A 12,474-nucleotide genomic window follows, 5' to 3' on the forward strand; every position below is an offset into this window, starting at 1 on the left:
TCTACCTTGTGCTGTTTAATGTGCTTGTGTTGTTTAAATCAAACATTATTTTGCCAGACATTTATCAAACATCTCTGTTTAGCTCTATTTTTAGCCATAGAGCCCCTGTGTCATTTTAGCCCTATTTGGCACCTTAACTCACAGACTCATTCAGCCGCAGGCTTTATCGCTGTAACCTCCACTACTCCCAAAGCTGGGTCACCTCATTACTGTACAGTATATGGGGCATGAAATGCTCCCCTAACTACTCATGCTTGTGATTTACTGTCCTCACAAGTGTTGCCCAATAGTCAGCAAAAGCAGGGAGTAGAGCAGACACTGATGAATGAGCAGAGAGTTCATACCGTGGCCTCCCCTACAGTATATCTTCCCAGCCTAGTTAGTAATGTGTCAGTACTGCTGTATCTGTTGTGTAAGTGTTACACTTTAAGGACAAGCAATTCATCATCATTGTTAGCATTTAAAGAACAAACGCCAGAGAGCACAGGCAAGGTGTTCAATAATTTTATTTGTTTCTTTGTTTGCAACAAAGGTTATTACAGGATTCCTCAAAGAAAAATGGAGTATCTCAAATTAATGAACAAAGTAAAACACATGGAAGCCTAGTGTTGCATGTTGTTGAGGACCCACAACTTAATACTTACCCTATTCAGGGGCAAAGAAGACCCAATGAACTGTTCTCTGAGCAAGAGAGATGGGATGGCTTTTTTGCCCACAAATATGGTCAGAGAAGCCTCATGCAAGCAGGACTGAACACCTGACTGCAGCAGAGGGCTAGTGCTAGAGCCACGCAGCTTAGTAGGCAGGAACCCTATCGCCAAATATTTAGTGCCCACTTGCCATATACCAAAAATTAGCATCTGTGTCCCACTCACATTCAACAGAAGTTTCACACTGACATTTCATGCCAAAAATTGCAATCGATGGGACTTAATTTATAACAAAAAACTGTATTAGAAAGTTGTTTTTTTACAAATGCTTCTCAGCTGATATCTTGTTGAGCTTGTCAACAATCTATTTGTAGTAAAACCTCTCAACTAAAAGGAGCACAGTATGCCAAAATTCATGTTTCAATGAAACAAAGAAAATAGACATTAATCCTTGGCCACTGAAATGTTAGATGACAACCTCTGGCAGAAGAAACCACTTGTTTTTTTCTGACAGTTATAAACTAAACAAAGCTTATGGATACATTGCATCGGAGCAACAATACGACTTTCACATATTGGAGAGTGACGATTAATTCTAGGCTTCCTGTGATCAAAACTCCAACTGAAAATATGACCAAGTCTAACTCACAATTAATGACTTGGGTGTGTAGCCTTTCTGAGATGAGCGGGCGCTAAGACTCTTAGCTCCAACTGCAGAGCGGACAGGAGATGCAACAAAGCACCGTATTCTGGTCTGTGATCCGATCCTCCATGGAGGACACTGTGTGGCCACACTGACCTGAAAATAGGTCGCCCGTGCGCAGGCTTCTCCTTCTACGTGTTGTGTGTCTCTCCAACATAAACCTGAGGAGGGATAAGTGCTGAACTCCTCCTTCTTCGTGAGAAACTGGGGGAGTGACGTGGAAGGTGCTCTGCTCAAAAGGTGTCCCCCTGCCACTGCTGGGTGGAGGGAAAGGCTGAGGTGTTGTTGGTGCTTTGAAAGGGGGCGAGATGGGCGTCTTCTCCACCCTCCATGAATTCCTCTCCCCAAAGTGGTCTCCGCCGGTCCTCTCTTTGGACAGGGGAGGGCGATGCATAGTGCAGAGATGTGACATGACATTCACTCAATGTTTCTGTCAGACTGAGGGGGGAAATTAAGATTCAAACAGGAGCTGGGAGAGTGCTTTGCTTCCTACATCCATTCTCTAGAGTGAGCAGTTTGTTTAGCTTGGCCGACACTGCACTTGTCCCTCTGAGCTGTCTTCGTCATCTGAGCCATCTGGGCCAACACCACGCAGGCCTGTGATGCGGTAGCCCATGTTGAGCAGCATAACCTCCAACGGATCGGCATTCATACGCCGCTGGTTCGCCTGAGCAGCGCTCTCCATGTCCTCCACCACTCGCCCGTTCTCAGTCTCTGTCTGTGTTATGAGAATGTAGAGGGGAGGAGAAAGGGTCATGGTGAGGAAGAGACACAGATCAGCTGCTCTGGTTAAAGTCCCCCTCCACTCAAAAACGTGTTTTTCTTATGTTTATGTCCTCTAAAATGTTGTCAGACCTTGACTATACTGTATTGTGTCTGTGTAAAGTTTGTCAGTAGAGGGGTGTTTTTATATTCCTTCACTAAAGGGGGCAGTGTCTGTGCATTCCCCTAAAATCTAACATTTAATGTACCACAGGCAAGCTAGATTAGGGACGTCACTAATACAAAAGCCAATCGCTGTCTACTACAGGAAACACATATCGCAGGGGGAACCAGCCTTCCACATACCGGCAAAGAACCTGAAACCTCCAGCACAGAGTGGACTTGTCAGAACAGAGAGCAGAGTTTAATTAGCATAGCGAAAGTTTTGACAGCATGAGGAGTGAGCAATTTTTGGGTGTAAACTGGACCCTGAAGCCCACTTTCACTATCTACCAAAAACCCCATCATAGCAGATGTTATTCTATGTTTCACAACCACAAACGCTGTGGCAGTCGCTGCCAGTTAGTCTACAAGCTAACAAATAAGCATTCTGATCTGTCTGCTAGTTGGTGATTTTGTTGTACACAAGACTCCTTATCTTAGTCTGGGTCTGACTGAGGCTCAAACATGTTTGGCTGAATCTCTCTGGTGTTTCCTTTAATGCTAACTCTAGCCATCTTGATGCACACAGCTCTTTCAGCAGTCAACCTAGCACTAATAACACCCTGTCAGCGCTGGAGAAAGTGGTTAGCGAGGGAGAAGGGTACATGTGCTTCTAGCCCATTTTCAGAGTTTTTTAAACTATATGATAATTTTAGTATTAGTATATGTACATGCTTTAAAATGTGTCTGGAGGGGGACTTATAGGCGTTTAAATAGTTTTGTATCTTGCTTTTTGTACATTAAATGAACTAAAACATTTTAAATGACAGTTGCTTGGTTAAAATAAAACAAATATATCACTGTCTCAATATGACAAATCAGTACAATTGTAAAATGATTTTGGAATGATGTAATGAAACCATGGCACACACTGTGCCCAAGATTTTGTCAAAATCCAGCAACATGCATATATAAATACCCTTCAGTTTGAGTGCTTTACCTCTGGTCTAGGGTTCCATAATCGAACCACGGGGTCAATACCACTAGTAGCCAGGAAGCAGTAGCTGGGGTGGGGCTGCAGGCAGTTGACTATGGACTCATCCCCCTGCAGGATCCTCACCAGATTAGTTGTCTCCTTTTCCCAGATAAAGAAGGAGCCGTCGTCTGAGCCGCTGACGATGTACTGGCCTTTGCTGTAAGGAGGAGAAAATGAAACCATGCTCTTAGGACGTGTCATATTTACTAGTAATCACAAAATTGTGCAACTGTTTCACAGTGAGCCTCTTGTGCAGAACAAATTATAATCTAGATAGAGTACCTTATCCTATATTCATGAGTAAAAGCTTCTTTTGACTCTAGGTTTTTACACTGCTAATTCTCCAGTATAGATTTACTGGTCTCTGTCTTGGGCTACAGAGCTCGAGGCTGCCCCCTAGTGTGTTCTCAGCAGACTGGAGGAAGCTCTACTGACCTTCCAAAGAAGTTGGCCTCTTTGATATCTGTGGTGGTATTACAGTGACCACAGTATCTGTGCTTGTAGTCAAAGCTTCGCTCTCTCAGCACCAACTCGTCTTCAGGGATGGACTCCTTCCGACTGAACGAGTGGAATCGAATGGAGCTGTTGGACTTCTTATCTTCTGCTGGTGAAGGAATAAAAACAACATTCTTATTAACACAGACTCTTTCAGACACATTCACAAATAAACAAAGGCTGTCTGTCACCCTTGAAGAGGAAGACTAACACACAAATACAACACAGCTCTTTATTTAAGGTACCAGTGTCTGAGCCAGAAAAATGTTTGTTTTGGCTTGCATGAAATTTTCCGTTTCACTCTCCCAGCTGCATATCTAGCCTCTGTAAGTGAAGGAAGTCTGCAGTGGCAACGTGGCTCATGTGTTCATTTAAACATCAAAGACTAGTTTAACAAAGGTGTGCCACTGCAAATCAGCCAAGTAATAGTTCACTCTTCTCTACCTGATTCTGTCTTGGTGAAGAGAGCAGCCTTGATATCTTTATCCAGGGAGTCACAGGCACTGCTGTGTGCCTGCTCTGGAAACTTTCCTTTGAAATCATCCAGACACTCCAAAGCTTCAGACACATACTTCAGCTCAAACAGACACCGTGCCAGCCTGAAATGAGCCTTCAGATGACCGGGGTTTAGAGACAGAGCCTTCAAACAGTCCCTGAGGGCATCGTAATGATCTCCGTCCCTGTGAACCACAGATGCAAACAAACACTTGATAGCTGTTTTTAAAGCCTTCAGGAAGATGATCATCTCTGCGCAGTGCTACAATGAGGCCTACCACTTGCGCTTCATGTATGCTGCTGCCCGGTTCCCATACAACATGGCGTTGCAGCTGGCCTGATGGATGCCTAAACTGTACAGCTGGATGGCCTGCGTCCACTGCTGCCTCGCAAATGCATCATTAGCTTGTTGCTTTATCTTCTCCAGGTGAGCAGGGATCTCAGTAGAACTGAAACAAAGAGAGCATAAGAAGCATAACTCAAGTGTGTGCATGCTCAGACATTTAAAAGGACAGTCTGTGAATAAAAACCAATCAGTGATATCCCTCTTCCACCAACATGGAAAAGGTTCTGTTTTGCTTTGCACACCTAATTTTTCACTGTTTGGAGCATTCTTGCCAAAAAAAAAAATGCTTTGGAGTCCGTAGAGTTGGTTTGCAGCTGGAACCCTAAATTAGCAGCTTCTCCTTGACCTCAAGTGAGATCTGTGACAACATCAGTGGCCATGTCGTATTCTACAGTTGATGCAACGTCAGACTGAAGATGGTAACTGAGTGTAACGAGTTGACAGTTCTGTTTGATATCAGGCAACAACTATGGAGAAGTCAAGTAAGAAATTATTGAAAAACAGAGAAAGCAGTGATCTCATTAATAGTTGGTTCATGTTTGATTTTTAGATCTAAATAAATATCTGTAATAACAGACCAAAAGCTTGCAGGTAATGAATATGATTCGCCATCTGGCTACTATTGTTCACTTCCGTTGGGCATTGTGTAATGCCCTTTGTTAATGACACATCCTTCAGTACAATGGTTCTGTTCAAATATGGTGAAAAAGCGTGCTGGTTCGAGCATAGATATCACCGAGGCTCAGTGAATCCTGAATGGAAATGGTTCAACATCCAGAGCTAATTTGGTGGAAAAGGGGCGACAGGGTGAAAAGACAAACCTAGAGTGCATCTTGTTTCCGGCAAAACGAATATGGCTGGCTGGCAAATGAAGTCCATTGGAGACACCATTGGTCGTCTTTCCATTCTGGACATCTCCTGGAAAGACAAAGTTTCAGAAATCACTAATACATCTAAAAGGTACAGTACTTTTTGTACCTCTTTTAGACACCATTCAAGATCTTTTGTTAATACATATGGCACAGACCTACCTGTTGATGATTGGCACTTTTTGGGAAGCAAGAAAGTGTATGGCCTCTGTTTAAATGTCAAGTCAAACAGATACACCTAGAAGAACCATAAAAGCAAACAAGGCAAATGATCAAACACAGAAAAACAGAATTCCTAACTATTCTCAGTTGTCGTAAGAATCATTACCTGTTCCCCACCCATGTTAACTAGTAGCTCAGTGCCATCAGGACTGAAGGTGACGTAGGTGGCCACCAGGACCCTCAGGCGATTATTGTAGTCTGGTAGTTTCACTGGCAGGTGCCCTGGAGCATTCAAACAGAAGGTAATGTTATCCAACCTCATCCTATACTCACTTTCAACCTGCACATTTCCTCGTGTCGTTACCATATAATTAGAAAACAAATGAGCCCATTAAATAAATTTGATACCAGACAATTCAACCAAATATGCACCTGCAACATAATACTGCCCAGCTCCGTCTGGGATGGGCTTCTGCCTTTCACAGAATGAATGCACAGACGCTGACGTGCTCTGACTCATAGATTTCCTGAGAAACATAAAAAAAAAAGAAAGAAAGAAAGGAATAAAAAGCTTGGTTAACACCCAGTTGTGCACGTGTCTGTCAAAACCTACACTGGGGAGTGTACCATATTTGAGTGGTTGCTGAATAATCATTACCAGTGAATGACATAAGAAACTCACCTGTAGTTGTTAATCATCCTGATGTCATAAAGGCGAACAAACGGCCCATTGGCTCCCACTGCCAGGTAGTTGTTGTCCCGTGGGTTGACAGCTAAACACTTGGCTTCAACCAGCTGACCACAGAACTCTGTCAGGTCAATCAGCACCTCCGAGCGCTTACTGCTCTCCCTCAAGTCATATTGTCTACAGTGAGCAGGGAGAAAGTAAACACATTACCTGTAGAAAAATTACGTCGTGGCATGTCTTTTGACTTTGACAAAGTGAAACAGACTACTTTTCAACTTTCCATACTAGCATTCTCAAGTGGTATTACTGTTAGCGGCACTGTTGCAAAGACAGCTAAATCACTTTCCTTGTTCCTCAGAGCCTCACGACAGGGCTCTATTTCTTTTTGCGGGTACTTTCTGCAGTTACTTTGGTTGTATTTTGACTGTCCCCCATTTCTGCTACTGGGGCTAGAAACTGCAAAGAACTTACACTGATGCTCTTTGGTAACATGGTTAGCTGCAGATAGCTACTAGGAAAAACAAAAGCACTATCCTCTTCATCTTTTTGTTGTGCAATGATTGATGCGCTTCTTTTGTGCTGTAAATGAAGCCATAATTTTCCAAGGAGGTCACACCAAGCAACAGACAGAACAGCATAGTGAAGGCAAGGCTTACACCTTTCTCCCACCAAAATTAGCACCTATATGCGTGGGGTTTTTTTAGACGTGGGAAAACCTGCTAAAAATAGGCTACAAACTCCTTTCCCATTACCAGTGGACAAAAATGCCTTTCTAGTTTTTTTCTAGTGTGTCACGTTTGACGTTGCAAAGGCGCCAGAAACAGGGTTAGTAAACAATAGAAGGCAGAATGGATGCCAGGGAAAATGTTGAAATGGTTACTTCTTTCTTGTATCTATTACTTCTTCAGTCTCTCTCAAACTCAGTGGCAACTCATTTGGCAAGATGTTCAAGCGCTACTTGGACAGAGATGGACAGAATTTGTGGCTGACAAAGAGTTACAGAAGTTACTGACGGTTGAGCAACAAAAGATGTGAAAGTTAGCGCATCCTCCCCGCTGTCATATTTCCATTCCTGACGATTGGAGCTGGAGCCGAGAAATACCCATGACTACTGTGTAACTGTTTGTCCTAAGAAAAAAAGCAAACTGTAACCTTACCCACTAAAGACAAAAGCCAGATATGAGTTGGTGTTCATGGGAATTTTGTCAGTGGGAATCAGACTTTATAGGGAACAAATCTAAAAGATTTTTTTTTTTTTACTTTTTTTACAGCCTTTACATTGTGCAATTGACATTTACTTAATAATGATAAATTAGAGAAAAAAATTTCCACTCTAAACAATACAAGGTGATTTAATTCTAACCTGATGATGCCGTCCTCCGCAGCGCTCCAGAAGGTGTTGGGCCACATGGGTGCCGTGGCGATGCGTTTGACTCTGTTGGTATGATCAGAAAACATATGGATGGTTTCCTTCACTGTCAGGTCATGCACGTGGACCTTCGTGTCGGCTGCGCCCGTTACCAGAATTCTGTCCCCGGAGTGAGGGAGGAACTGTGTGGGCATACAAAAACACCAGAGTGAATTGAAGTACAGACACAGTGTTTCACAACAGCTCCTCTTCCAAGCACATAGTGATCCCATTCTTGCCAGTAAACCACAGATTAAGGCATTACTAAGTACTTAAACAACCAATCCATTGATACTCCCATTTCTTTGCTATGGATCATAGTATGATTAATGGCTTTAAAAGGGAACTACGCCCATTTTAAAATTCGTACATGTTATTCCTATGTTCTAAAACAGTCTAAAAATATTATAAAACAGGAACAACGCTCCCAAATCCAAAAACTAGAGTGCTGAAACACAAATTTGGTCATTAATGGTGGCAGATGATACAGATGACATTGAGGGAACCCAGGGGAATGTTCTGAATATATTGGTACATTTTCTGTTTCAGAGCTGAGAACACTACAACAGAATAAAGCTCATTTTGGTATAATATTGGTGTGCCCCTGTGGTGATTTTTGTGTGGTAACAGCAATAAAATGGTGCCTTGAACAGCTTCACCACGGTCGAACTTGTACAGAGATGGTTTTCAATCAAACAACGACCCACTCATAAAATGGCCAACAGCACCACCTAATGTACAGGAAGTAAACTTGTATCACAGACAGCAGTTGTTACAGACTTGAGGAAAGAGTCAGGTGAGGTGAGTCAGAGCAAAGTGTCTTAACAGCAAAGCCTTTTTGCAAAAGACATCAAGAATTTTACACTTAAATCACATTATGACTCGATTATCAACATGTCTGTAAATGCAACCTGTGTAAATGATTTCAGCCCACTTTCCCTGCTGCCACTGAATGCACCCATCCTGCAACCAGTCCCCCTTACCTTCACGGAGAATATATTTGCTGCATGGCCAGTGTGCATAGTTGTAAGCTTCTTGTGTCTGAATGGATCCCAGATGATAGCATGCTGATCATCTGAGCCCGAGGCCAGTAAACTGAAAACAAAAAGAATCACCAAGACAAGTCAAGCAACTTTTGCATAGGCTCTTTGAAATCATATATTGTGAAAAAATGTTAAGGTGCCCAAAGGTATCAGATGTGAAGCAAATATTTAACTGCTTATAGAGCAATTTTTGGATCCAACAACAGACCAGTGAGACATGGTGGGCCTGTGTATCATTTTTGGCAATAAGCAGTGCAGCAGCAACATTTAGAAATGAAACATGAGAGCAACAGCATATAAGGACATACTTGGACATATAACCCATCCATAATAGGCCTTCACAGTGCATACAGTGTGCACAATGTACCCAAGAAAAAGACTGCAATAACATGATGATGATGTAAGGCAGCCAGGGATCCCAGGTCAGAGACTATAATTGTGCATAATGCCGGCAAAACGACTTTTCAAATGATTTCACAAAATTCCAGTGTTGGAATAAAATCATGAGGGTTTTACTTCAGTTGGTGCGCGCTGCTGTGATAGCGATCGTGTGGTGTAAGGTGTATGTAAAACTCAATCCAAGCTGTCTTAAGTCTTTTTCTCGTTTTGACGTTGGAACAAAATCAAACATTTCTAATATTATCTTAAGTTTTTAGTCTTGGCTCGTTTAAATAGTGAAGATCAATGACGCACTCTCTCCAGCACCAAACAGGAAGCAACATACTGAGTAGAAAAAGTAAACATGGAGGGGCATCCGAGGAGGCGCAAGAACGTGAACAAGTCTCGGTTCTTTTGGACTATGTAAAAGGAGGAGAGACTTGTGTAGTGAACAAGAGTCTGTGTTTAATGCAGTGTGTATCTGATCCACCAACCAGCACTTATTTTAGTTACATATTCAAAAAGGGTTCGCGTTTCATTCCCGTGCTCTCCTCCCACTAAAATCATGCAGCTAACCAACAGAGGCTGGTGTTGAATCGAGGTGACAAAATCCAAACTGTAAAGTTTGTGCACAATTACAGATTATATTTATGGATTATATTGATTCTGAATTGACAATAATACTGTTGACAAATGACGCCTTTTATCTTGTGTTTCTATAAATACGTGTTTTTGCAGATATATAGAAATAATCTCAAAAGGAATCACATTATCTTAAGATGTGAGAGGGTGTCAAGCTTTCGTCTTTAAAAAGTATTCTCAAAATGTGCTAGTGTATAGTAGGCATAACATGAAATATATAAGACTTACTCTCCTCGTTCATTCCACTCCAAACAATTCACACAGCCAGTGTGGCCCTGTGGAAACAGACAGTCAAATGTAAGAAGATATGATGATATACAGACACATTTTTTCTCTCTCCCTCTCTTTTCACAGCTCTCTATGTGCACATACACACACTAACACACACACATACACACACACACTTGCTTGCTGTCACTAACCTGAAGCTCAGCCTCCAGTCCAAGTCTCTTGATGAAAGGGTCAGTCACATGATAAAACCTTTGAAAGCCTGCTGCTCTCTTGTCCTAAAACAAAAATCCAAGTTTCCATCAGACTCCTGTACACAAGACAGGATCAGTATAAAATGTAAACAACACTTTATAGTCAGACAGAGAGTATTTTGGGGTCAGCCCCGTCAAGATCATTTCTGTATTTGAGGAACAAATTGTCAGGGTTGAGCTCACAGGATGCTCTACCATTTGTTTACTCACTCTGATCTGCCTGTGCAGGATGTCTCTGGTGATGTTGACAGTAGTCATGGCCTCACCACAAAACATAAATTAGAGTTTGGGCTGGAAGATCCAGGGGTCAAAGCTCAGATGACATTTACACTGTTTTCCTTGAGAATAAACTGCGAAGACGTTGAAAACATTCAGATTATGTAGATAACACAGGACGGACATTTATCACAAGGCAGGGATTTAATGTTGATTTAATGTCAGTCGTAGAGCAAAAGTAAGGACAGATATTTGAGTTGCCCGCTCCATATTGGTTATTTAAAAACAGCTGAAACATAAGCATGTCATTTAACGTTAGCTGCTCTGCAGACTTTGCTCACTCCAGTGCCAAACACAGTGGCTTTGCTCCCGTCAACGAACACCAACAAGCACCAATTAGCTAACTAGCAAAAGTTAGCTGTGCAGACCTGTCAATATCACCATCGGCACACTGTTTCGCTAAATACCGTCAATTGTTTAACCGTTCAGGCGCTGTTAGTCTTCAACAATCGTTAGCCACCTATGCATCGGGCCTTTAAGAGACCTGTCGTTTACCAAGTAGCTGCCGTTAGCGTATTTTGCGTTACCTTGCTAGCTAAACAAAACGTCCACTGCGTGTAACGGTAACATTTGCAACGCTTTGATTGTAATCCACGACTGCTGGAGAAATCTCACCGCTTTCCTTGAACTAAAAAGGCTCCTGTCAAGAAATGTCCATTTAATAAACGTGATAAATCACACTCTATGTGAGTTTGTTGACAGGGTTCTCGCTAATACCTTCTCTGACTTGAACACAACCCTCCTCCCACTGAGCATATCACGCAACTTTGTTCTGATAGCGACAACACACCAATCATTTCCGGTGCGTTTGCATTTCAGAATAAAAGCTTTCACCCTACACGTAAAGGCTTACAGTAGTCAACAATGTAATTCTATTAAATAAAAAACAAAATAAACTAAATTAAGTTGCAATAATGATAATGATAATATTAACGGTATTATTATTTTAATTAATATTATTATACTGTGAATACAGTGTTAAATGTCATAATAAATAATCATTTTATCATCTATATCAAAACCTGCTGATTAGCAGATGTTTTTACTGACATGTCATTTTACAGCATATCCAAGCAGTATGAGGAAAGTAATGTAAATCAGGGAATAAGTGAGTCAGTCAGCACTAGTCAAAGAGAATGACAGAAGAAATACTTTAATAGCACATTTGCACATCATGAAGCACATTTAAAAACAATTCATGTTGACCAAAGGGCTGTACAAGGACTCATATGCTAAAAACAAATGCATGAGAGGCAACATAGCTGTCAGGAACACAGCTCACACATTTAGAGACACAATACACACACACACACACACACACACACACACACCAGGGAAAGCCACATCAGGGGGACTCAAATGCTAATGAATAAAAGTAGGTTTTGAGTCTGGACTTAAAAGAGTCAGTGGTGGGGGCAGGTCTGATTGGTAGGGTGGATGACCGTACAATGGCAGTGTTATGTAAAGATGAATTGAATAGGATGGGTCAGATTAAAACACAAGAGCAGTTTATTATATCTGAGCATAGCCGCTGCACTGATGGAGCATTGTAAATGATTTGGCAGATGAAAAGGTGTATCTTAAGAACAGGCAGAATTCAACCAGTGAGACTGCCAGGTGTACTGACATCCATGGATGCAAAGAGCATTATGCAGGTGTCTTTAGGGCCTCTTTGCTTGACTGTAAAAGCAGAAGAAGCTGGACTTGCCTCTTAAAACATGGAGGGTGATGAAGGCAAAGGTGGAGGATTAGGCATATGTTCATATTCTCCTTTGCTTTGCTTTGGTAATTATGTTTTTGATGTATTTTTTTGCATGTGAGAAAAGTCCACATGGCAGTTTTGAACAAAAAAATGTAAAAGTGAGTGTATATCTCCTTTTGTGAATAGATTCTTTTAATCTATTATAATGTCTTGCCTAGTAGACTATGCTTGAAAA

General features: G+C 41.8%; 1 protein-coding gene across 5 annotated transcripts; it reads right to left on the reverse strand.

The window, feature by feature from the left end:
• Nucleotides 1–488: 488 nt before the first annotated feature.
• On the reverse strand, nt 489–11,310 carry wdtc1 (WD and tetratricopeptide repeats 1). Of its 5 annotated transcripts, none has more exons than XM_049584051.1 (16): nt 11,255–11,310; nt 10,472–10,611; nt 10,202–10,285; nt 10,008–10,054; nt 8,700–8,811; nt 7,672–7,859; nt 6,303–6,485; nt 6,053–6,147; nt 5,787–5,902; nt 5,621–5,696; nt 5,411–5,507; nt 4,522–4,692; nt 4,193–4,428; nt 3,689–3,857; nt 3,218–3,410; nt 489–2,071 (listed from the first exon to the last, which is right to left on the reverse strand). In XM_049584051.1, exons 2-16 carry the CDS (start codon nt 10,535–10,537, stop codon nt 1,874–1,876), a joined length of 2,031 nt encoding a protein of 676 aa, XP_049440008.1. In that variant the 5' UTR covers nt 10,538–10,611; nt 11,255–11,310; the 3' UTR covers nt 489–1,873. The 5 variants fall into 5 exon arrangements, with proteins under 5 accessions (XP_049440008.1, XP_049440006.1, XP_049440007.1 ...); XM_049584049.1 differs by having other exon boundaries at nt 11,065–11,298; XM_049584050.1 differs by having other exon boundaries at nt 11,153–11,292.
• Between the last annotated feature and the right edge of the window lie 1,164 nt (nt 11,311–12,474).

This window comes from Epinephelus fuscoguttatus, linkage group LG8 (genome assembly GCF_011397635.1).
Source record: "Epinephelus fuscoguttatus linkage group LG8, E.fuscoguttatus.final_Chr_v1".
NCBI lineage: Eukaryota > Metazoa > Chordata > Actinopteri > Perciformes > Serranidae > Epinephelus > Epinephelus fuscoguttatus.

What these genes read in the sequence shown, in the direction of transcription:
- wdtc1 (XM_049584051.1), bottom strand. Translation starts at nt 10,537, where the DNA reads ATGTTTTGTGGTGAGGCCATGACTACTGTCAACATCACCAGAGACATC. An exon ending in TCCTGCACAGGCAGATCAGA is followed by an intron (nt 10,286 to 10,471) that starts GTGAGTAAACAA and finishes TTTTTGTTTTAG; the next exon opens with GACAAGAGAGCAGCAGGCTT. An exon ending in GCGGAGGACGGCATCATCAG is followed by an intron (nt 6,486 to 7,671) that starts GTTAGAATTAAA and finishes TGCTCACTGTAG; the next exon opens with ACAATATGACTTGAGGGAGA.